The 26,280-nt window shown below is 50.9% G+C and overlaps 1 protein-coding gene across 4 annotated transcripts in view; it reads left to right on the top strand.

Annotated features, from left to right (window-relative positions):
- Positions 1 to 26,280, top strand: part of ASTN2 (astrotactin 2) — a 733,588-nt gene that overhangs the window by 395,884 nt on the left and 311,424 nt on the right. For all 4 annotated transcript variants that reach the window (XM_075905850.2, XM_075905849.2, XM_075905851.2 and 1 more), the window contains one exon: positions 23,278 to 23,428. In XM_075905850.2, coding sequence (XP_075761965.1) covers positions 23,278 to 23,428 — 151 coding nt within the window. The remainder of the gene's footprint in view (positions 1 to 23,277; positions 23,429 to 26,280) is intronic.

The following is a 26,280-nucleotide window of genomic DNA, read 5'->3' as shown; positions in this document are numbered from 1 at the left end:
TCCTGTTTTCTCAGCTGAAAGGATACCATAATGTGGGAGGACAAAGGAAGCGTTGTAAGGACCTGCTAAAGGATAAGTTAAAGAAGTGTAACATTAACGTTGACACTAGGATACACTCGCCCAGGATCTCTCAAAGTGGAGACAAGTCCTGCTCAATGGCTCCCTGCATTTTGAATTTGCCCACCAACACGCTGAAGAGGAGACGAGGCACAGGAGGGAGGGGAGACTGGCTTCTAGTTATGGCCAGCAGCCTCCTGCTGTACCTGGACACATCTGGCCTCACTGTAATAGAACTTGTGGTTCGAGGATAAGCCTTATCAGCCTCCTGAGGGTCCACAACTCCCATGGAAGATGATCATACTCAGCATTGAGTGATCACCCAGCATCATTTTCCCAGGATCCAAGATGTCTCTGCACGTAGAGAGGACTGGGGTGTGGGGAGGAGATTTCAGGATTAATGGGGCTCATTCGGGGCTATTCATTCATGTGTTTGTGCTTATATTCAGCAGTCCCTGAAAAGTGTAGGATTTCTCAGAACACAGGGCCATTAGGTAGCTTCCCTGTTGCCTTTCCCTACCACCAGCCCTGAGGTGATGGTGTTGAGTTGGTTAATTTAGGTACTTCACAGTCATGCAGCCATCTAGCCATCCACTCTGTGTTCAGGTAGCTAAGGAGAACTCCCTGCTACAGGGGGTCAGAAAGTGATGCAGCAGGCACCTAGGGCTGTGGCCACCTGCACCGTTAGCTTGAAGGGAAGCTGAATCCCAGGAAGAGCGTAGTGCTGACAAGGTCATTCCCATTGGTTGCCTAAGAATGCAGGAGTCTCCATCCACAGCTAGCCCTGCCAGCCCAAAGGAAAAGCATCCCAGCTGGTGAACTCCAGCCTATCACAACCCGGGGAGTAGGGATGTGAACAAATAGTTGACTGTCTGATAAGCAAATGCGTATCGAATAGTCGACACACGAGTCAGCTGGTCACTTCCCACCCCCATTTCTGCCTCCATCAGAAAGAGGTAGCAAGGGGGGGGGGGGGGAGGGAGAGCGTGCTTCAAAATGGCAGCTCTGCATGGATTCTGGAACCCGGAGTCAGCTGGGGACTCCCCCATTGACCCTGGGCTCCATGCGATGCTGCCTCTTTGAAACACCGTGGGGAGCATAGGGCAAGTGGGGGACTGCTTGAGTCTCTCCCTGGCCCTGTGCTCCCCAGCGCTTTCGCCTTTGAAGTGTAGCAACGGCCCTGGGCTGTTGCTACACTTCAAAGGCAAGGGCGTCCTTATCGAGTAATTGAATAGTCAATGCAAATTGCATCAATTATTCGATTAGCCCTTTAATCTAAATTTAACATCCCTACTGGGGACTAGATGGTAGAATCTCTCTTCCTTTAGCACACACTCACACTGCCCTCGGCCACCCTCATCAGATCCTGGAGCCCAGCACCTGGAGCCTGATGCTGTGGTGCTAAGTTCGAGGAGGCTGCTGACCTAGCCCCGGAGGCACCCAGAGGGAGTGTATCCACTCCTTCCCTTCATATCTATGATCAAATAGGGACTGCACTTTGCTTGTCTGTGCCTATTGCCTCGTCTGTCCCATTGGGACCGGAGCTATAATGAGCTGCTTGGTGGACTCCCCAGTACTACGCGGGAACTGGCAGGTCCACAGAATGACAGCGATCATCCAGCCTGCATGCTGTAGATGGAAATTAATCAAGCTGAGCCAGGGCTGCAGTTGAGTTGGCTGCCAATGAGCAACTGGGGTGCAACAACTTTCACACCAACTTCATGCACAGGGCTATGTGGTTCTCTCCCTGCTCCCTTCCTCAGCTGGGAAGGGCAGCTGCGGGGCCGTGAGCAGAGTCACTGAGCAGCTGTAGTGCCATTCCTACAACTGTGTTAGCCACTGAGGCAGGACACTGGAATCACTGAGGGCAAGAGGCAGAAGTCCCGTGAGACATCGGTCGGTGAGCTGGGCCACGCATAGAGCAGCTCTCACTGACGGCACTGCGAGGAACGCACAAAGAACAGGAGTTTTGCAGCAAGTGACTATGGCCAAGCACCTAGTGCCGGCATGTCAAACAGGCCTCTGGCAGGCTGCAAGTGGCCAGATCAAAATTTTTTGTGGCCCGCCACTACATTTTTATAAAAGAATAAAGTGCTGGCTGCGCGGAGCATGGGGCCGAGTGCAGATCACAGCCAGCTGACCGGCCGCTCTGCACACGGCACCGCAGCGACTGCTCATGGCCAGCCGGGCCGCTCTGTGAATGGTGCTGCAGCGACTGCTCACAGCTGGCCAGGCCACTCTGTGCTGGGCGCTCCAGCATGTGTTCACTCCCGGCCAGGCCGCTCGGCACTCTAATGACTGCTCACAATCGGCCGGGCCGCTCTACGCTGGATGCTCCAGCACGTTCTCACGACTGGCCAGCCGCTCTGCACAGGCATCAAGCGCCTGCTCACAGTTGGCCGTTGTGCTCATGCCACCCCAGCACCTGAGGAAGAAATGTGTGGAGGCGGCAGTTGTGGTGGCGGCTCCGAAACCCAGGCATTAGGTTACGGGGGGCTGGGAATGCCTGGCTCTGGGGGAGGGAGGAGGCATTGGGTTGGGGGGGCCTGGCTCTGGGGGAGTGGAGGGGGAAATTGGGTTAGAATGGGTGTATAATGTAGAATTTTCCTTAGTTCTACATACTGTCGTGTACATGTGCATGTAAGTGTGCATGTGCACACACGTGCAACCAGAATGTAAATTTAAATAGAAAAAAAAATAGAAAAAGAATTCCCAGAATCTGTAGGAAACAGCAAATTCATCCCCAGGATCCCAGGAACTAGATGCGAAACTGATGTTTGCTTGGTTTTCTGCGACTGATCCTGCAATGCTCTGCATAAGGATTTCCCATAAAGCTAGTTGCCTCTTTCATGGAAGGTAACGAACACAGAGCAGTCAGTGCTGTCACATGCAAGTGGCAGGGCCAACTTGGTGATGCCACATAATGCTAAGCAAGCCAACAACTTTTGATTCTTTTCTTTAGCAAAGAACCACACTCCCCTCTTCAACTCTGAACAAGTGAAGTGCCGGTAAGATGTCCTATCTGTACACTGACACACGTCTGGTCTCCTAGGCAACCTTGGCTAGAGTAGGTTTAAGAAGAGACACGTAAGCTCTAATATAGATGATAAACCACAGTCAATAAGAGTCTTGTGATTTGCATGTCTCAGTTCCCACTTCCCCGTGATTCTTATGGTGAATAATTATTCTCAGATTCAGTACATTCGATTTCATGGGTGGCAGCACCTTTATAAAAAGGCTTGTGCATTTCCTGAAACCAGTGGTTTGATGATAAAATGTGGAACTCTTGGCTCAGAGCACAGTAAATTCCAGCTTTTGTCAAGGCGATAAGAGAGGGGTTAACCACATCAGGGGATAAAGCTCTAGAACACAGAGATGGGATTTCAAAGACTTCTCTCTATTCCCACTCCCATCCCGGAATACACACATCCGCAAAGATTGCTAACGCTTTCTCCAGACTGCTCCAGAGCCCCAGACAACCGGTGGGAAAGGCAGGACAAACCGTTTTTTTCTTGATACAAAATGAATTGAGTTTAACTCCGATCCCCATGGAAAGTTGGGACCATAGGCTACGTCTACACTGCAATGCTATTTTGGGATATTGGAGTATCCTGAAATAGCTATCCCACATCTTAACAGCAAGCCCGTTATTTGGGCTCGCTATTCCAATGTCTCTGTAAACCTCATTGCACGAGGAGTAAGGGTATGTCTACACTACCCTCCTAGTTCGAACTAGGAGGGTAATGTAGGCATACTGCACTTGCAAATGAAGCCCGGGATTTGAATTTCCCGGGCTTCATTTGCATAAGCGGGGAGCCGCCATTTTTAAAACCCCGCTGGTTCGAACCCCATGCAGCGCGGCTACACGGGGCACGAACTAGGTAGTTCGAACTAGGCTTCCTAGTTCGAACTACCGTTACTCCTCCGCTGCACGGGGTTCGAACCAGCGGGGTTTTAAAAATGGCGGCTCCCCGCTTATGCAAATGAAGCCCGGGAAATTCAAATCCCGGGCTTCATTTGCAAGTGCGGTATGCCTACATTACCCCGCTAGTTCGAACTAGCGGGGTAGTGTAGACATACCCTAAGAGACATTTTGGAATAGCAGGTTATTTCAAAACTAGCCAATTAGCCCATCATAAAACGGGATTTTCAGGTCTTCTCTCCTGAGCTCTCTCGCTTTCTCTCTCTCTCTCTCTCTCTCTCTCTCTTCCTACTGCCTCCCCCCCCTCTCTCAGCTCTCCTCCGCCTCCTGCCTTTCTCTCCGTCTCTTTCTTTCTCTTCTCCTCCTCCTGCCTCTCTCTCCCCTCCATCTCTTCCCGCCCCCCTTTCCCTTCCCTCCCGCCGTGGTGCTTGGCTGAGTGCTGCCTGTTCAGCCGGGCTGCTGTGAGGGAAGGGGGCGGGGCGGTGATGTACATGTCCAGGGGGTGGGGCCATGTACGTCACGGCCTCCCTTCCCCTCCTACCCTGGGGGAGCCCAAACAGCTCCTTGTGCTGCTGGCTCCCCTGGTGGCTCGGCTGAGGGGCGCAGCACTCAGCTGAGTGCCACAGCAGGAGGGGAAGGGGGTGGTGATGTACATGGCCCCGTCCCCGCCGCGGGGGAAGAGGGGCAGGGCGGTGACGTACACGGCTGGGGACAGGTCTGTCTATGTCACTGCCCCTCCCCCCTTCCATGGCGGCCTGGCTGAGGGGCGCACCATTCAGCGCCACAGCGGGAGGAGTAAGGGGGGGGCCGTGACGTACACATCCCCACCCCCCGGCCGTGTACATCACCGCCCTGCCCTGCTTCCTGTACGACCGGGGCTCAGCTGAGCGCAGGTACAGCACCACTCAGCTGGGCCGCGTCCGGGGAGCAAGCAGCGGCAAGTGGCCATTTGGGGTCCAGCTGCGGCCAGTTGCTGCACCCCCCCCCTCGCCAGATCTGCTTCCCACCCCCCTCCTCCTGTCCAGCCCCACGGCCCCGAATCCCCCCCCGCTGGGGGACCGCGGACTGCAAACGGCCGCTTGCCGACCCAGGCCCAGCTGAGCGCCGCTCCCGCCAGGCCCACCTAAGCGGCACTCAGCTGGGCCCCGGCGGGGGAGCAAGCGGCAGCAAGCAGTCATTTGGGGTCCGCGCTCCCCACGTGTGGGGAGCACAGACACCAAAGGGCCGCTTGCCACCGCTTGCTCCCCCGCCGGGGCCCGGCGGGAGCACCACAAAGCTGGGAGTGGCACAGCGAGCCACAGCGCTCCATGCAGGGAGGGGAAGGGGGCGGGGCTGGTCGGAAGGGGGGTGGAAAGCAGAGCTGGGGGGGATTGGGGGCTGTGGGGCTGGAGGGGAGGATGGGGGGCAGAGGAAGGGGGGAGGGAAGCAGCGCTGGCGGGGGGCGTCCGGGGGGCCGTGTGGCCCGAACCGCCAGGGAGGGAGAGGAAGGGGGGCAGGGTGCTGACGTACACGGCCAGGGGGCGTGGCCGTGTACGTCAGTGTTACAGACGCACAGACACTGGGCTACTATATATATGATGTAAAGAAATAAGCTATTTTGAAATAAGATACTCAATTTGCATAGCTCAAATTGCATCTCTTATTGCAAACTACAGTGCAGTGTAGACATAGCCATAATGTACATATTTAGGGCTTGGTTCTCATTTGAACTAATATTTCTTTATACCTCTCTGCAGTGTAAAGTCATCATAAGTTACTCACTTTCAGACTCCTTTATATTGCTAGGGAGGATATACATGAGAAGCAGGGCCCTCAGAGCTGGCATAACAGATGTGGCCACATTTTGAAGACATAAGAAAATTCTGTGTTTGGAAAGTACCTAGCATATGTTGTGTGACACCATAATCTTAGCGTTGATTAATGTTAATAAGAATTATTCCCTAACCATCCAAACAGAGTTGCTCAGAATCAAATATTGCCAGTTCTCATAATTTTATCACATAACTTGCCATACTTTGTTTACCTTAAAGTCACAGCTTCTGGAGTCTTGTGATTCTATGCTTGACTCCAGAATGAGAATCTATGCTTTCATTTTTTCTCCCAATATGTTTCTACTCTCATGGTTGCAGAAAATATCTGAAAAATGTGACTCCCACTAAACATTCAAAAAACAGAATGCAAATTAAAAGACCCGTGCAAATTATTGGGTTTTTAAACACATCTTACGATTTTGGGAAGACCTAGCTCATGATTGTGAATACTTTGGGGTGAATACTTTCACTACTCAGCCTACATATGCTGAGTAGTGAAAAGAACAGCTTGGAGCAGTGAGAAACCTGTTCACCTAAACCACAATGGTCACTTAGGGAAGCTTGCAGGAAAGGTTATCGGTAGTTGTAAAATATTAATAATATAAATAATTAATCTGAGGGAAAAAATATGTGTCTGTCACAAGGCCCCCCATGCTTTATGAAAATTGGCTCATGAATATGGATATGCATAATTTGAAGATGCTTTATGCAAAACAGGTCACGTAACATGTCATTTTTAAAAGTTGTAATCCAGTGAATCTGTATGTCTTATTTATGTGCATGTATCTTTCTTGTATTTGAAGTTAGAAATATTAAGTAGAAACCTGTTTGATTAGTCCCAAGTATTCTAGTAAAAGCCATTAGTGATACTTTAGGAACTTGATGGCTCGGTGATCAAGCTGATGTGTGAATAGTTTTGTTTTTTCTGTAAGCCCAAACTATGGTTGCTCTTACATATGGTCAGGCCACCTGACACTGGAATCTATTTTATATCTGGTATTTTTCCATTGAAGGTGAGAAAAAACTGAACTGAGAACAAAGAATTCCCGCCTTGAGTAAAAGAGATATAATGGGGTAAAACAAACACTAGGGGCAGTGGCCAGAAGCCGTGAAACCCCCCATTTACTACGTAAGGTGCCATGCTGGAAACATCTTAGACTGAACAGAGGGAAGGATTGGGCCCAAGGTAGGGGACTGCTTAGCTTGTGTGAGAGGTGATTAGAACAACTGTCAGGGTAAGAATTTGTATGTAACGAGTCTCTTAGTGGATTAGGATTAGCTGGCGCATTTTATTTATTTTGGCTCCGTAACTTACTTTGATCAGTCTGTTTTCACCTGCAGTCATTTAAAGCCTATTTCTTATACTTACATAAAAACACTTATTTTATTATTGAGCCCAGGGTAAATAATTGCTACCTGGGGAGTGGGAGAGTAAGCACTGGTCAGATCTCTCTTTCATGCACAAAGGCTACGTCTACATTGGCCCCTTTTCCGGAAGGGGTAGGAATAGGAATAAGAGATCCTCCGGAAAAGGGCTTTTTTCTGGAGGATCGGTCCAGATCGGGGCCAGTGTAGATGCTCTTTTCCGGCTTTTCTAAAAGCCGGAAAAAAACGGCGGACATTTTTATTTAAATGCCGCGGGGGATATTTAAATCCCCCGCGGATTTCCCTATTACGATCTGAAAAATTAGCATGCCCCTTCCGGAAAAGGGGCCAATGTAGACGAGCACAAAGAGAATGAAGTTATACAATTTCTCTGTGTAAAATTTTTACATACAGTAGGATGGGCTTACTTGGGGTTTGGATCTCATTTCGGGGTAGGGTCCTGGAGTGCTGCCAACAGCCCTCTAGCTGAGGTCTCCCACCTCTGCACTGGTTCAATGTCTGTGCTGCTCAACGGGGGGTTACCCCAACTTTCTGCCTTGGCTGGGGGAGACTAGAGCTTCTGACCCAGCAGGGCAGGAAGGTAGGATCAGGTGCTTGATCAGCACACTGGGTGACAACCTTAAGAGGAGTCCTGTGATCCAACCCATCATAGTGTACACTCAGCAAATAACAAGTAACTCATAGTAATTGCACACTAATTAACTCATCTACTGAGTAATGAATTTACCCAGTGGGGAAAAAACCTCTCTCTTTCTCTCTATAATAGTAGAGGTTTATATGTAATTTGAAGCAAAGCATAATTTAAAATAAATGTAAATGAAAATTACTAAGTGATTTCTCTTTGCTTATTAATATTTTTATTAGTATTAAATTTGCCAAGCAATTTCCCCACCCTCCGTCCACTCAAAATGTTAATTTTAAGTTCAAACTAAATCTTAGTAAGTAGCATAATTGTTTTGCTGGGATTCAGTAATTAAAATGCACTGTGTAATTTTCTCTCCCCTGGAGCCTATGAACCAGGCACTCTGGTAAATGCTGATGAGTAGGATTTGAAAGAAGTATCAAAATGAGTTATCTGTGCTGCTCTGTGACATGTGAAGACATGCTGAACCCAGGGTGTGACTTAAAGTTATGACAGTGACAAGATTTTAGATCGCAAACCCACCAGCTACAGTTTTCAAATATATCTGATGCTGTTATAGAGAGGACAGCGATCAATTGTTCTCAATATCCACAGAGGGAAGGACAAGAAGAAATCAGCTCAGTTCACAGCAAGGGAGATGTAGATTAAATATGAGAGGACACTTTCTAACTGTGAAGGTAGTTGAGCACTGGACCGGGTTTCCAAGGGAGGCTGTGGAATCCCCATCACTGGAGGGTTTTCAGACCAGGTTAGACAAAACACCCCTCAGGGATAGTCTAGGGGTTTACTTAATGCTGCCTCACTGAGGGGGACAGACTAACTTAGATGAACTCTCAAGGCCCTTTCCAGCCTTATATTTCTATAGCTGGCTGGTCTACACTGAAAACACACATCGGGCATAACTACGTCTCTCAGGGGTGTGAAAAATCCACACTCCCAAGGTATCTATGACAACCTGACCTTCAGCATAGACAGCACTAGACTGATGGAAGAATTCTTTTGTTGACCTACCTACCTCCTCTTGGGACAACCCCTCACATAACTGCAGTGTCTACACAGAGGCACTGCTGTTTGCTGCATGGGTATGTCTCACAGTACGTCCACATTGCAGTTAGACACCCACTGCTTGCCTGTGCCAGTTGAATCAGGCTCACTGAGCTTACACTCTTTAACTGCAGTGTAGATGTAGACTTGGCTGGAAACTGGGCTTGAGGACCCCAAAAGGTTGAATGGTCCCAGAGAGAGAACTCGACCATCTACACTGCAGTTAAGCAGCCCCTTAGCCCGCGCCCCACAAGCCCAAGTCAGCTGTCAGGGGCCAGTGACAGGAATCTAGTTCCAGGGTAGACTTACCCACAGACCATGTAGTTAAACCTCATTGGGCTTGAAATAGGCTCCGAACTCCAAAGGAAGAAACGGATTCCTATCAATTAAAACAAAACTGTCCCCCTGAACTGTGCTGGTGCCTCACCACAATTCACCTCCTCCTATCCTGAATGTCGGGGGAAAGGGGCTTAACTCTGCGCAAAGTGAGCTTCCTCCCCAATGAAAGTTCAGTTCTGGAGGCGAGGGGAAGCAAGCGAGTGTTGCACTGATTGGTAAGAAGCCCAAACTCAGACTGACAAGAGAAACAGTCACAAATTGTGCCAGGTCAGGTCACTTTGGGTCCCCAACATGGAAAGCTGAGTGACCAGCCAGGGACAAACTTCCAGCAGAGAAGAGGAAAAACTGTGTTATCAGCTCCATCCCAGCTGTTGTTCATCTCCTCTGTGGCTGGTCTATAAACGCTGATCTAGTTCTTCATCTGCCCACACTGAAACCCAACCACAGCCCAATTCGCTCGCTCGCTAGTTAGGCTAGTCAGAAACCCAACTCCTAGGTGGCTAGTGAATGTAGGACACTCAAAATCAATTAACAGTTGACTCAAGACTCCCAACCCCCCAGCCCTGGGTTCTCCGAAGGCTGTAAGGACTAAGGATGTTAGATAGTGTTTGTTTATTTATCGTGGAGCCACAACCATTTTGAGCAGTTACAGTTACTAAAGTGCTCCCCCCAGGGGCGGGGCCAGCAGCCAGTGTGCTCCCGGCTCCCGGTCCCATGCTCAGGGAGCCCCCTGATATCTCACGCTGCTGCCTCTGATACCAGAAGGGCCTATAAAAGGAGGTGTGGGCCCAGAGGCAGCTGGAGACTGGCTGGCAGAGAGCGGGCAGGTGGCAGCAACACAGATAGCTCCATGAGACGAGCCTGCTGGACTGTGAAGGGGCTTTGAGCTAAAGCCCTGAAGTAAGGGCGAAGTCCCTGTCTCCAGTCGGGGAGGCCTGGGCTCACCACTCTCTCCGAGTGGGGAATGGACTGGAAGGGTCCCCTGCTAGATGTGCCCCCTGAAAGGGGTTTGTTGTACTTCACAAAGTGACCTGTGACTCGTGAGAGGTGAATGCCGCCATTACACTCCCCCCCCCCCAACTTCCAGCCATAACTTCGCGCCCCTCTCCATTCCCTTTCTGACCAGACTGCTTGCCCAGTCCACGTCTTTCCCTCCCACCCCCAGTCTGGCTCTTGTGCCTCTGCATTCAAATCAGGCAACTTCCTTCTCCATGCTGCTTGGCTGCCCCCCGCGGGCTCATTGAGAGCACAGGAGAGGGAGCGAGGCTTTCTTGCTCTCCTGTCTGGTGCCAAGCCCCACCCCAGCCAGATGCAGTTGGGAACAGCCTTTAAAGGGACACTCCAGCTTTGCCCCATCCCGTGGGAATGGTGCACACACAGTGGGGTGAGCACTAGGCGCAATGAGGGCATGGAGCATGTTTAGTGAGGATGGAATATTGAGATGTTTGCTGCCGGAATAGAAATCTCCATGGAGCAAACTGCAATTTTTCGGGCATTTCTAGCAGAGCCACTTTTAGGCTGATTTTCATGGTTACAGCAAAAGGCATATCCCTGACACAAAGGCAACCCCTGCACCAAATCTCAAGTCCCTGTTTCAAGTTGTGGTGGGAGAGGTCCAGGTTGGATATTAGGAAAAACTATTTCGCTAGGAGGGTGGTGAAGCACTGGAATGGGTTACCTAGGGAAGTAGTGGAGTCTCCATCCCTAGAGATTTTTAAGTCTCGGCTTGACAAAGCCCTGGCTCGGTGTATTTACTTGGGATTGGTCCTGCCTAGGGCAGGGAGCTGGACTTGATGACCTTCTGAGTTCTCTTCCAGCTCTATGGTTCTGTGATTCTATGATTCTAAGTGTGGTGCCACTAAAACGGTGCAAAGAAAAGGCCATTAGAATTGTTCAATATTGTCAGTGCAACATTCCCTCCTTCCCCCTCCAGCCTGGTTCTTGAAATGGCTGGAATGTGTTGGATGACATTTTTCTCAAAAAGTCATAAGTGGTGGAAGTAGGCGTGCAGGGGGGCTGCCACACCCCTCAACTTGAAATGGCTTCCATTCTATACAGGGCTCACAGTTTGGTTCAAAGGTTCTCAACACCCCCACTATGTCAGTGGTTTCAGCACCCACGTAAAAAGTTCAGCTTGAAACAGACATCTGGCATGGAAAATTTCAGAATAGTCAAAGTTTGGCAAAGTTATAAGAAACTAAAAATAGGATTTTATAATGGTAGTATCAGGCAACTGTAATAATAGATTGTGCTTCTAGCCCCACCTACAATCAAACAGGATAGAACAGAACAGAACCAATTACATGGGGCGAGGGAGTGATTCTGTTTCTATTGTAGTTCAAGGCAAAAGCTCACACCAGATTTTCTGGTATAGGATAAGATGCTCAGGCAACATCCTGTCTCACATTTATCTGCTCTGGACAAGGCTACAATTAAATAGGTGGGACATTGGAAGAACAACGATCGTCCAATCACCCTTTTCTTTTCCGGCCTCACAAAATAATTAGCAACCAGCAAACCCAACGTGTAAGGTCACTGCTCATTCATCACCCCCAAGAAACAGGCTGGTGATTCATTTGTCACAGGCTAATGACCTGCATTCCCCCTGCTTGCTGAAGGCTCCCTGGACTTTCTGTCTGACATCCCTCTAGGCCCGATTTGCTATTCAGTGAAGGTTGGGAGGAATAAGAATTAAATATTTTCCTGCCACTTTGCATACTGCCCTGCTGTGGATTAATGTGTAGTTCGTGCACACAGAGGTATGGTCCACACTGCTGCCATGGTAACCACATCAGCTAGTGATTTGGCCAAAATACATGAGAAGCCCACTGCAGAGTGCTGGCCTTCAGCCTGAGTACAGTGATAGCCGGCCTGCCCCTCCTGGCCACCTGCCCGCACTCACTGCACCAAGGACATGCTCAGCTGCGGGCTGCCAGGGAAAAACCTTGAGAGAGGCAAAGGGAATCACTGAACGTGGGTCACCGTGGGGTGAGCTTCAGGGGAAATGCCCATTTTAGAACCCATGTGTCTCCATGTGAAGCTGAAAACAAGGTTGGGCCCCGACAGGCACAAGCACAGGGAGGTGGGCAACAGGGCACAGCCCCCCATCAGTGGAGGCATGGAATTCCTCTGGCCCCAGGTCAGGAGATGACAACTCCTTTAGCCCCAGAGCCGGGGGATGATTGGAGGGGTGAGCCAGCTTCTCTAGATGCAGGGACACAGAACGTGTCCCTCAAAATTTAGCCAAATATTTATTCCTATATACAACCCAGGGCCCAGCGATGACAACACTCACCATCCATCCTTTGGAGATCTGGGTTTTGCTTTATGCACTTCCCCCTTCTGCCTTGCTTTCCCTGGCTCTATAATGGGAATAATTACACTCCATCCACCACTGTAAAAAGCTGTTCACAATCTTCAGCTGAAAGGTGTTACAAGTGCTAGGAATTCCTGTACAGACAGTCTCGCTTCATGCCCAGCACAAGAGCGGGGGGCGGGGGGTAGCTGCCTTTTCTTCCTCAATTACCCGTGTCTTCCTCCAGATGCATTGTGGGAAACTCTTCTGATAGGTGACACTACAGATACATTGCAGTTTGGGAGTAAGCAAGTAAGGAAAGCCAATGGGATATCACATTTGGTAGAAAACAAGCAGGAGGAAAGTTGACCCCCCCCCCCCATCTCTCCAGGGGTCTTGATTTCTCTCAATCTCTCTCTTGCACTCTCTGGCTGTGTCTACACTGGCCTCCCTTCCAGAAAAGGGATGCTAATGTAGCACTTTGGAATAGGCAAATCCGCGGGGGATTTAAATATCCCCCGCGGCATTTGCATTAACATGGCTGCCGCTTTTTTCCGGCTTGGATATAAGCCGGAGAAAAGCGCCAGTCTAGACGTGATTCTCCGGAAAATAAAGCCTTTTCCGGAGGATCTCTATGAGGTGTACAGCTAGTTCGGATTAGGAAGCCTAATCCGAACTAGCTAGTCCGTGCCGCGTGTAGCCATATAAACTAGCCCGCATTTAAAAATGGCGCCGGCCGGCTTTATGCAAATGAAGCCCAGGAAATTCAAATCCCGGGCTTCATTTGCAACTCCGTATGACTACATTACCCCCCCTAGTTCGAACTGGGGGGTAGTGTAGACATACCCTCTCTCTCTTACACTCTCTACACACACACACACACACACACGCACACACACACACACTGATTATGCTGCTGCTGTAGTTCTTAAAATCCATATAAAGTAGTTGGATGCAGCAGTGATCAGCACTTTAGAAATGCCAATAGAATGAGACGAGATAAATAGGAAATGGCCAGTAGTGCAGGAACAGGCATCTACGCCCTGATTTTTCACAGCTGCTGAGCATGTGGTGCTCCCATCGATCCGCTGGGAGCAGAGCCTGCCGAGGCCCCTGGCTATTAGCAACCACCCGAAACTTCACTCCGTTCACTGAGAGGGAAAAAGGGAATAGTCAGCACTGTGCTGCTGAGTTCTAGGGCAACTTCTCCTTCCCACCTGCAGTCCAAGGGCAGGGGAGAGGCGGAAACAGGTTTTCTCATTGTGCCCAGGATTTCACACTGCACTGGAAGGGTTCTTAAAGGAATGACCAATGGGAGTGCCTCAGTGAGCAGGGAAGATAAGATGCCTTTGTGGTAGCAGTGACAGGTACCTCCTCTTTGGTCATGAGGAGCTCCAGGAATCCACTCTGCCTTGCTTCATTTGGGTTTGGGAGTGGGGGAAGGAGGTTGGTTACGTTCCCTCTATGAGTATGAACTGGGGATGAGGCTTTCCCTGTTCAGCTGTGGGGACAGCAAAAAGATGCTTTGTATCCAAAAGGGAACAGTGGAAGGCAACTCCTCTCAGCATGTGTAAGAACAGCATGGGGCTTGGGCCTGTCCATTCTTGTCTAGCACATGGGGGCGGGGTGTGCAGGGAATCCTTGGTGGAGGAAGGAGGGAGCACAGAAGGGAGGGGCACTGAAGCTTAAAGACCAAGCAGTGACCCCATCTTCACTCAGCATTCACTGCCTGTAGGATCCGTGAGCAGCAAAGCTGTAGTCCCAGGTGCCTCTCCCGCTCTGTGCATAGATCATGGGGCAGCCAATAGAAGGGTGCACCAGCCCCTCAGCAGTGGTTAGCTCTGAGAGTTAGGGACTGCGGCGGGTCCAGAGGAGAGGGCAGGCGAGGGGCATCGTACCCAGCAATCCCCTCCCAGCGCCAGCGCAGGAGAAGGGGCTGTGATGATGCTCAGGAGACTGGCATGATGAGCTTGTTCTGGGAGGAGTGCTGTGGGGCCTTTTAGAATTGCTTGGCACTGATATTCCATGAATAAGTAACCCCCAGCAGTATTTGTCGCTGAGGCTGTTTTATTAATGACGAGGGGAGGGAGGAGGATGCAGAGCAGCGGGGAAGGAGAGAGAAGAGTATTTACAAATGAGTAGTCAAAGCGACTGCAGGCAGTGAGGGATGGCCCAGTGCCAGGGCCCCAGTGGAAGCTGCGCTGTGTCTGACTCAGGAATCATTGTGAAGCCAGGACAAAAATGAGTGTGTTTGGGTACCATGCAAAGAGCCTCTTGGCGTATAAATAGCCTGAGAGGCTGGGTTTCCAGGGGCTCGCAGCAGGGGGTGGCAATAAACAGAGAGTATTTCATTTACATGTATTGCCATTTGTGGGGAAGAGAGGTCTTAGGAAGCAGAAATTTACTCAAAAGCTGTGAAACGTTCTTCGTGTTAGTATTTGCTCCACGTATCAGATATTTCTGACCCGTGGCATGCAGCATAACCATTCTGGGAGCTGAGGTAGATGAGAGATTGCATAAACAAAGATTATTTTGCCTAGGCAAACATGAGTTTCTAAGTCCACACTGGACCTTTCTGGCAGTGGGGTGTGGAAAAACACCCCCCTGAGTGCAGCAAGTATGAACCAGGCTGCAGCACTGGGAACCATGCTCCCAGCACTTAGCTACTCCCCTTGTGGCAGCCATTTACATAGAGCACTAGGAGAGCTGTCTCCCAGCACTCAGGCCATGGCCACACTTTCAATTTAAAGTTCTGCCACAGCTGTGCTTTGAACTTTTAAGTGTAGACAATGCCTGAGATACAGAAGGACTGAGTGCAAACTGAGCCATCTGTCTTTAGTATTCTCTTCAGTTATGAGGGATCATGGAATCACTCAGGGTATGTCTACACTACCCTCCTAGTTCGAACTAGGAGGGTAATGTAGGCATACCGCACTTGCAAATGAAGCCCGGGATTTGAATTTCCCGGGCTTCATTTGCATAAGCGGGGAGCCGCCATTTTTAAAACCCCGCTGGTTCGAACCCCGTGCAGCGCGGCTACACGGGGCTCGAACTAGGTAGTTCGGACTAGGATTCCTATTCCGAACTACCGGTACACCTCGGTTCAAGGTGTACCGGTAGTTTGGAATAGGAATCCTAGTCCGAACTACCTAGTTCGAGCCCCGTGTAGCCGCGCTGCACGGGGTTCGACCCAGCGGGGTTTTAAAAATGGCGGCTCCCCGCTTATGCAAATGAAGCCCGGTAAATTCAAATCCCGGGCTTCATTTGCAAGTGCGGTATGCCTACAGTACCCCGCTAGTTCGAACTAGCGGGGTAGTGTAGACATACCCTCAGTGACATTAACAGATAATGTAGAACAAAGAAGAGAAACTTTTTTTTCAAGGCAACTTGTGGAACTGCCTGCTGCAGTTTGTAAGAATCAAACATAAAGGCTAATCCAGTTCCGTGCTGCTGTGCCTTAGTAGATGTGAGGTAAGGAGGGGTTATTTCCCCTAACAAACAGCCATACATAGTCAGCTAGACTTCCCCTCTCCCCTCCATCTCTCCTCCACCATCCTCTGAACCATGGATGTTGCCACTTATCAGAAGCAGGAGATAAGATGTGATGGCCCATTCTGATCTGATGTGGCAAACCTCAATTTTCACCTGGCCCTCAGTGGAGTGTGGCCATTGGGGGCAGAGGGTGACGCCAGCAGCGATGGGCTTATCAAGAGGACAAACACCGAGCTGTCCAGGAAGAGGTGTGTTTTGTTCCCCTGGGTAGTGGGAAAAGGTCAGTACAAGGATCAGTACACATGCCTGGGGAGCCAGAGATTCAGTGTGCAGTGGCTAATTGAGCTCTCAAGGATGAAAACCCAACCTTCCCATGGCCCCCGGGGTCAAGGTGATCCGATGACCTGGATTTCAGGGCTTTATGCAGAAACCAATGTGCCCTGGCCCCAGAGGTGCTGCAGTGTCTTGTCTTTGGAAGGAGAAACAGTTCTTCTTCGGGTGCTCGCTTGTGTCTATTCAGTGTAGGTGTGTGTGCTCACCACATGCACTGCTGCCAGAAGATGTTTCCTCAGCAGTATCTGTAAGGGACCCCCTGGCATGGCACACACATGCCATCCTATACATGGTGCTCCCAGACCCTTCCCTCCTCAGTTCCTACTTGATGCCACTGATGGTGCTTGGTGCCTTAAGCTGCAGCCTTTCTAGTGTTCATTTTTACCAATTCACTGGTAAATATTTTTTCCTCTGTTGTTTCTCATAGGCCTTGACAGCTAAATTCCTGAAAAACCTTGAGAGGCTCTTCCAACAGGTCCCAGTCCCTCTACCTGGACCTTAACTTGGTCCTTTCCAGGGTGACAGGGCCTCCCTTCGAGCTGCTGCCCTCCTGCCCTCCTGCTGCTAAGGTGGCCTTTTTAGTGGCATTTATGTCAGCCAGGAGGGTGTCCAAACTCGGTGCCCTGACATCCAAACCTCATTGTACAATCTTTTCCAAGAATAAGGTACAGCTCAGACCTCACCCAACTTTTCTATCCATGGTGATTTCCGCCTTCCACGTGGGTCAGTATATCTTCCTTCTGGTCTTCTCCTCAAGCCACGAAAGTCCAGTGAGAGAAGGTACCTCCATGTGTTGGCCATTAGGAGGATGCTTGCTTTTTACCTGGAGTGGACAAAGCCTTTCTGTAAGTCCATCCAGTTGTTTGTGGCCAATGCCGAGCTTGTAAAGGGCCTTCCGGTATCTTTGCAGAGGATTTGCAAGTGAATTACCTCATGTATCAAGATGTGCTATGACTTGGCAAGAGGTCAGCTACCTCCATTACTTAGGGCACAGTCTATTGGGATGTAGCCTCTGTAGTGGCCTTCCTAGCCCATGTCCCTGCAAGGTGGCGAAGTGGTCCTCATACGTACATTCACCGCTCATTACACCATCATGCAGTGGGGTTCAGCAGAGCTGTGTTGCTTTCACTATGTCCTTAAACCTCTCCCCTCCTCTGCAAATACTGCTTGGAGTCACCTATGTTGAATGGTCTTGAGCAAGCACTCGAAGGAGAAAAGACAGTTACCTTTTTCCGTAACATGTTCTTCGGGATGCATTGCTCATGTCCGTTCAGTATCCCACCTTCCTTCCCCAGTGCTGGGCTTTCCAGCAAGAAGAAACTGGGGCAGGAGGGGGCCTGGCAGCTTTCTATGTACTATAGCATGGCATGTGCATGCCACTCCAGGGGGTGCTGCAGCCAGTCCCCTGCAGGTACTGCTGAGGGGAAATCCTCCATCACCGGTGCATGCGGTGACCCCTCCCACCTATGTTGAATTGACATGAGCTTCACAAAGAACGCCAGTGACGGAAACAGGTAACTGTCTTTTTGTGCTGAAACCTACTTGATTTAGAAGAGGCATTGGCCACAGAGGGGCTGTTCTCTCCCTTTTCTGCCCAGGCTGCCAGATGTTTCAGAGCAGTCCTGTCTAGCCAGCCCACTCTTGTTCTCCATCTTGACTTGAGCATTAGCATTTCTCGCTGGGTGACACTGAGCATGTATTAACAATGGGACGTGTCCGAATCTGCTATCTATATTTAGTCCCAGTGTAAAGCCAAGCACCTGGCTCAGACTGACAGGGTGAAATGGGTTCGGGGCACGGTGGCAGTTCTCCAGAAACCAGCCATAGGTTGGGAGTGGGAAAAGGATGCTTTTGATCTAATCCTGAGGCAGACAGGAGAGGTCTTGTTGAATTGCCCATAAAGCCGACCGGTTGGAGTTGTCTTAGTTAATACCCTGTGGTTCATTATCACTGGCATTTAATATTCACACTGTTCTTGGACTTAAGAGCATACTTGTGGGGTCAGTAAAATTTTTATTAAGAGGCTGAGTGGTGCAGTGTCAGTGCGCCAGCATCTTGCCTCCCTGGCATGCTTAGCATTTAGATAGTGGCTTTCTGCCTGCTACTGTCCACAGAGGGTGTTAGCCCCCACACTCTGTGTGTGACTGGGGCCTAATCAGAGAGTCTAATTGACTTGTCCAAGGCTGCATAGTGAATCCAAGTCAGAGCTAAGAATAAAACTAAGGATTCTGAGTCCTGGGCCCCATCTAAGGACCCCCAGAAGAAAAGAGGTTGGCGGTGCCAGTCAAGGGCTCTTTCACCTCATAATATGTCCTGTGCAATATCTGCTTGGGACAAGTCTAGGACCCGACTCCCAGGTCAGCACCGAGATGCATGGATGTGATAGTGGGGGATGGGGTGAGAGCTAGTGAGGCACTTGGTGATGAAGGCTGAAGGTGCATTGACAGGATGGTGGAACTACCTGGACTAGCCACAGCAGGGGATGCTGTGGGGCAGAAATGAGGTACCTGTGCAGAGCCACTGGAATACGGGTGGGGCCTGAGGGTAGAAAGGCATGCTGCCAAAGGCTGTGCGGAGCCCAGATCCAGAACAGCGGGAAGTGCTGCAGAGCTGGGCTAAGGCTGTGTTGGGATCCTAGGACTGGAGAGCGGGGGGCTGCAGGTTTGCATTCAAGAGCATTGGCAGAGCTGTGGGAGAGTGCCCCCAGGCCTGGGATTTCAGGGGGGCTGCTGCAGGCCTGGCCTGAGGAGGCTCAGTAGCGAGGGGAGGCGATGTCCTAGGACTGGAATAACAGCGGCACCGAAGCTCAGGACTGCTGGGCAGTGTCAGGGCTGCCATGTAGAAAATCACCCACTTCCTGCGACCCTGTCTGACCCTGTCTTGTTGTGTGAGGTGTTGAATTAAATACTGCAGCTCTGAAATCCACCCCGGCGTTAAAAGGAAAAGCCAAGCATGTCCACCTTAAAGGAGCCTGTGGACCACCGAGTCTGGCTCCGGAGAGCCAAGCAGCCCCTCTCGATGCTGCAAAGCAAAGTTTGTGCTGCCCGCTCCCTCTGGGCTCCCCCTCTGTCCTTTCCTCTATGTGACATTTCCTCCTGTCAGGCCTTCCTGCCGTAGCGATGTTCTGCCAATGGAACAAACATTTATGAAGCATCAGTCTGTCCGGAGCCACACAGCCTCTGTCTGGAGAAGGTGCTGTCACCCCGCTCCTCTCGGAGGTGACATTTAAACGCTTCCCTCCAGCTCTCTCCCTCCCTCCCCTGCTTCCAAGGAGGTTAATATTTTAATACATGTAATGGCTCATTCAGGCTCATCAGCCGCTGCCCATGTTTTGTCAGCGGTGATCCATTACACCAGGCATCATTTCAGAGCGAGGTTCCCCTCCCCTCTCCCCTAATCACTGCCAGCAGAAATCACCAGCCGTACAAGAGGCACAAAAGCCTCTTTCATTTGGTGTTTCTGGGTTTAATTAAAAGAGAGAATTGATTCCGCTCCCCAGCTCCCAGCTCCCAGCTCCCAGCTCCCACTCCATCCTAGTTGTTGTGGGCCAAGGCAGCACGGTAGGAGGGCCATCTCAGCTTTACACACCTTCCCGGCTTGGACATGGGAGTCATTGGGGCTGCAGTGATTTACACCAGCTCAGGGTCTGACCCTGGAATCCCAGCAGCAGCTCTGCACATATAACACTACTGCTATGACATCTCATCCCCCTTTCTCCCACTCCTCCCAGACTTACTCCTAAGAGGACCTGTCAAATGGCAATGCTGGGTCCATCTAGCCCAGTGTCCTGTCTTCCAACAGTGCCAGTGCCAAGTGCCCCAGAGGGAGTGAACAGAGCAGGGAATCGTCAAGTGATCTATCTCCTGTTGGCCATTCACAGCTTCTGACAAACAGAGGCTAGGGACACGATCCCTGCCCATCCTTGCTAACAGCTGTTGATGGACCTAACCTCCATGAACTCACCTAGTTCTTTTTTGAACCCTGCTATGTCTACATTTGAAATGCTACAGTGTAGATACCCAGGGCTTGTCTACATTTAAAATGCTGAGCTTCAGTGAAGGTGCAATGGGAAGGCTTCTCTCGGTAGGAGAGATAATCCACTGCCCTATGAGGTGGAAGCTAGATTCTCCCATCAACCAAGCGTGGTCCACACCATGGACTAGGTCCGTTTGGGTGCGTCTAGACAGCAGCGCTATTTCAGGATACTTCCGGTATCTCAAAATAGCATTTTCCTCATCTTGACAGCGTGCCCTTGACAGGTTTTGAAGTAATGGGTGCACTATTCTGACGTCCCTGTAAACCGCGTTCCATGAGGATTAAGGGGCATTTCAGAATAGCTCTCTATTTTGAAATTTGGTGCTGTGTAGACAGCACCAAATTTTGAAATAAGCTATTTTGAAATTAACTCAAAATAAACTATACAATTGGCGTAGCTCAAATTGTGTATCTTGTTCTGAGCTAAGGGGGCAGTGTAGACACACCCTTTGTGTCACTCAGGGATGGAGATTTTTCACGTTCCTGTGTGATATATTTCACACTCCTGTGTGATGTATTCTTATTAATAAACTAGGCAAATACAACTTAGATGGGGCTACTATAAGGTGGGTGCATAACTGGCTGGATAACCCTACTCAGAGAGTAGTTATTAATGGTTCACAATCCTGCTGGAAAGGCATAACAAGTGGGGTTCTGCAGGGGTCTGTTTTGGGACCGGCTCTGTTCAATATCTTCATCAACGATTTAGATATTGGCATAGAAAGCACGCTTATTAAGTTTGAAGATGATACCAAGCTGGAAGGGATTGCGACTGCTCTGGAGGATAGGGTCATAATTCAAAATGATTTGGACAAATTGGAGAAATGGTCTGAGGTAAACAAGATGAAGTTTAATAAAGACAAATGCAAAGTGCTTCACTTAGGAAGGAACAATCAGTTTCACACATACAGAATGGGAAGCAACTGTCTGGGAAGGAGTACGGCAGAAAGGGATCTAGGGGTTACAGTGGACCTCAAGCTGAATATGAGTCAGCAGTGTGATGCTGCTGCAAAAAAAAGCAAACATGATTCAGGGATGCATTACCAGGTGTGTTGTGAGCAAGACACGAGAAGTCATTCTTCCACTCTGCTCTGCGCTGGTTAGGCCTCAATTGGAGTTTTGTGTCCAGTTCTGGGCACCACATTTCAAGAAAGATGTGGAGAAGCTGGAAAGGGTCCAGAGAAGAGCAACAAGAATGATTAAAGGTCTAGAGCAGTGGTCCCCAACCTTTTGAGGTTGTCGGGCGCCGGGGGGCGTGGCCGTTCGCCCGCCGGGCGCCAGGGGGCGTGGCCATTCGCCTGCCGGGTGCCAGGGGGCGGGGACACTTGCGCGCCCGGGGGCGCCCCCCCCATAGCCGCATGCCCGGGGGAGGCCCCCCCCATAGCCGCATGCCCGGGGCTGGGGCCCCCCCATAGCCACGCGCCTGGGGCTGGGGCCCCCCCATAGCCATGCGCCTGGGGCCGGGGCCCCCCCATAGCCGTGCACCTGGGGCCGGCGCTCCTCCCCCCCCCTGCAAGCACCGCGCGCCCGGGGCCGGCGCTCCCCTGCAAGCGCCGCGCCATGTGCCCGGGGCCAAGCCAGCCCCGAGCACCTGGCGGGCGCATGGCGCCTGCGGGCACCGTGTTGGGGACCACGGGTCTAGAGAACATGACCTATGAAGGAAGGCTGAAAGAATTGGGTTTGTTTAATTTAGAAAAGAGAAGACTGAGGGGGGACATGACAGCCATGTTCAGGTATCTAAAAGGGTGTCATAAGGAGGAGGGAGAAAACTTGTTGATCTTGGCCTCTGAGGATAGAACAAGAGGCAATGGGCTTAAACTGCAGGAAGGGAGGTTTAGGTTGGACATTAGGAAAAAATTCCTAACTGTCAGGGTGGTCAAACACTGGAATAAATTGCCCAGGGAGGTTGTGGAATCTCCATCTCTGGAGATATTTAAGAGTAGGTTAGATAAATGTCTATCAGGGATGGTCTAGACCAGTGGTCCCCAACGCGGTTCCCGCGGGCCATTTCTGTGCGCCCACCAAGTGATCGGGGCTGGCTCCACTCCCAGGCGTGTGGGTGGTGCTCGGCTGACTTCTGCACCGCTCAGACGGGCCACCGCAGGGGAGCAAGCAGCGCAAGCGGCCGTTTGGGCCCCGCACTCCCCATGCAGCACGGGGAGTGTGGAGCTCAAACAAGTGTTTGGGCTCCACGGTCCCCTGAGTGAGAGGCAGGAGGGGGAGGAGAGCTGAGGGGGGCGGGAGAAGGCAGTAGGAGGAGGAGAGAGAGAGACGGAGCGAGAGACTGGAGGCTGAGGAAAGAAGACGGACATGGAGGAGAGACCTGAAAATCCCGTCTTATGGCTAATTGCATAGTTCTGGAATAATGGTGCAGCGCAGACGTAGCCTTAGTGACCATTGAAAGTGAATGAGACGTGAGCTCCTAAGTAAGTCACATAGGGCTAGACTTCCAAAGGTGTTGAAGTACCTAAAGTTGCAGATGCATCCTAGTAAGGTTTTCAAAAACATTTTAGGCATCTGGGCACTTCTGAAAATCCAACGAGGTGTTTCTCTGACTAGATAGCGGCGTAAATACCTTTGACCATCTGATCTTTAGGCATGTTTGGGTTCCCACCCTACGGGGATGCTAGATTTCCACACAATATCAACTCCCTTGTCTACACCCTGAAATGGGTGATTGGACACCGCAAGCAGCTGTAGCAGAAGCTGAGCAGAGTGGGTAGGAATTACGTCCATCGAGGGGCATTCACCCCTGTGCAGAGGGCTGTAACTAGGCCAATGGAACATTTTAGCTTCAGTGACAGAGCGTATTTCACTTAAAATGTTCCAGCCAGTTATCCCCGTGGCCCTTTGGCCACCGCCAGAGAAGCTGGCCCAGCCGGCTCAGTCGCCAGTTCTAACCGTGCCTTTTCTCTCCAAGGGAAGAAGCAATGTTGTCCACCTACTTTGAAACCATCAATGATCTGCTCTCTTCCTTTGGGCCGGTCCGAGACTGCTCACGCAACAACGGCGGCTGCACTCGCAACTTCAAGTGTGTGTCGGACCGCAAAGTGGACTCCACAGGCTGTGTGGTACGTATGCCGCTGGATGCCTCGTGACCTAGAGAGATGGCATGTCCTCAGGAGTGCCCTGGGTGGGAGCTGCTTGTTCTTTGTCCGTGGGTGCAAGGAAGGGAATCTCTGTGGCCAACTGGACTGTGTTTGTCTCTCCTTCTCGCCTCTCTCTTCCCTGTCCTACTTTTTCTTCCCTCTCTCCTGCCTTGCTCTGTGGCACCAGACTGCTCTAGCCTTAGCTGGAGAGCGATGGAGAGTCGATTGCCGTTTTCTCGCCCAAGTGTCGAGGACTGGAAATGGACTTTGCTATCTCCTCTGTAGGCCACCTGCTTCCTAGTTTTCTGGGAACTCCTCCTTTGTCCACTGTGCCCCTCCCAAAGCCCTGCCACCTCTTTGGCCCCCAGGGCTAGCCTCTGTTTAGCACTGTTTCTACTGGGAGGAGAAGCTAATAGCAGAGGAAGGCGTTCCTTTGGTTCAACCCTGCTTATTTCCCAAGCCCTCACACAAAGTCCTGGTTCCCCAAATACAGTAGGAACAAACAACAGGGAGTTGCCTTGCTCAGAAATCCAAGTCTGCCTCTCCAGCAAGTTCTGAGCGGAAAAGCAGCTCCACCTCTCAGCCTCCTCCGAGGGTTAATGCTCCCTGTTGCATCTCGCTTTTGGCTTCTCGTGCACGCCCACACCGGCCCAGCTTGCCAAACAATCCCCAGTCCCTGTATTTGCAGCCAGGACCCTGGGAATCCCACACAGCACACTGATTAACTCTGCTCCGGTTTGCCAGGCAGCCCAGTGCCTTGGGTAGTAGCTTCTGATTCTTGCCAGCTCATTATAGGAACAGGTAAAATTGCTCCTTTGCATGGCCTGAGAGAAGGGTACTTAGCGCACCTATTGACTGTATCCCGGTCTGTGATTGACGGCAGCCATTAACTAACACCCTCCAGCATCACAGTCCTCTGGAAGGGGCTTTTGTGGCCCTAAGTAGAGTTTTGCATGAATGGAGTAACACTGCTGCAGGGGAGGGGGAGGTTTCCTTGTGCAATGGAGTCACTTGGCAACCTTGGAGAATCAGCCTTCTTCTCTCTGTAAAAGAGCCTGTGAACAGCAAGCAGATCACAGCGGATCACTTGCATCATTATTACACGTTACTCCCACGCACACTCGTTGACTGTGACATTCCCTGTCCCAGGCACACAGCACACACACCGGATTGCCAGTGGCATTGTCACTCCGCTGTGTGTGCACACTGGGACCTCAGCACATGTACACACACATGAAGGTGTGCACACACATACTGGGACCTTAGAACGTATACACATGCATGTAGGTGTGCGCACACACACACACTGGGACCTCAGCGCATGTATTTACACATGCATGTGTGTGCACACACACTGGGACCTCAGCACATGTATGCACACATGCAGGGACCTTAGAACACATATGCACGCATGCAGGTATGCACACACACACTGGAATCTCAGCACATGTACGCACACATGCAGGTGTGCACACACACTGGAACCTCAGCACATGTATGTACACATGCAGGTGTGTGCACATACACTGAGACCTTAGAACATATGCGCGTGCATGCAGGTGTGCACACACACACACTGGGATCTCAGCACATGTACACACACATGCAGGTATGCGTACACACAAACACACACCCACCACACACACACATTGATTTCCATGCACACGCCTCTCTCTCAGCATCACAGTCAGTCTCTTCCTCTCTTTCACACACACACATGCAGCCATAGGCCCTTCTCCCAACCTCCCAACCACCTGCTCTCCAAACCAACCCTGTTCCCTGCAGGAGCGTTCTCCAGGCCCTCCTCAGCGCTCTGGGAACCGGGGTGAAGTGTCTCTTTCTTTATTAAAGATGTTTATTCACAGGAGCTGGGAAAGGTCAGCCCCGAGTGGCGCTGTCTCTGCGTGGCTCTTCTGTTACTCCCCCATCCCCGCATGCTTGTTAAGCAATTTAGAGCAGCCGGCTAATGGCAATGGTGCGTTACAGGCAGCACTTCACAATGTGGGTCATTACACAGCTGCTTTGCCTTCCTCTCTTCTCTCTCTTTTTTAATCTCTTTCTCCCTCTCTCTGTTGCCATTTCACTCTGAGAAGTAGCCTGCCTCCCGGATAGTGTCAGAAACAATTGTGGCTCTGATTGCCATGCACCATGGAGAAGCACCGCCACGATGCCGCCTTTTAAAAGTCAAGACGTATTAAGATAGAAATTGTCAGTAAATTACTGGCCTGGCTCTCCCTGCTTGGGCCCATGGAGTGGTGGAAATTGAAATCCACATCACTCAGGGGAAATGGGGCTTCTCCTCCTTCGCCCACCCTGCTCCTAATGATTAAAATGAGTCTGGAACAAAACAGATGAGTATCGGGGCAGGGAAGGAGAATCACTATGAGCAATCAATCGCCTTGGAGTGCACTCTGGGACCCTACCAGCTGTGGGGGAGACACGGGGCAGCCTCCGGGTTGTAATTGCCACCCTGTGGGAGTGAGGGGCAAAGCGAGCAGGGTGCTTGCTGGTTTTAGGCTGCCCTCCACCCCGCGCTCCTGGTTGATTCTTTTGTTTTTTACTTCCAGTGAGCAGCCTTGGTGTGGGAGGAAAGGGGTAAGCCTTGGGTGCAGGATTCATGCCACTTGCAGGCATAATGTGGAGTCTTTTCTTGCTCCCCACCCTCAGCTTGCTCTGAACAGAGGACATACATGCTGCATGAATCCAAGCGTGCCCCCTCTCTGGGTTGTGCCTTTACCGATAATGTCACTCTACCAGCAAAGCGGACATGCTCTCCACAGGGTTTTCCTTGCCAGAGTCGCTTTGTCCCAGATCCTCTGTCATGCTCCTGCAGG

The sequence above is a fragment of the Pelodiscus sinensis genome, chromosome 23 (assembly GCF_052426305.1).
Source record: "Pelodiscus sinensis isolate ZL-2025 chromosome 23, ASM5242630v1, whole genome shotgun sequence".
Taxonomy (NCBI): Eukaryota; Metazoa; Chordata; order Testudines; family Trionychidae; genus Pelodiscus; species Pelodiscus sinensis.
This window is presented reverse-complemented; position numbering and strand designations above follow the sequence as displayed.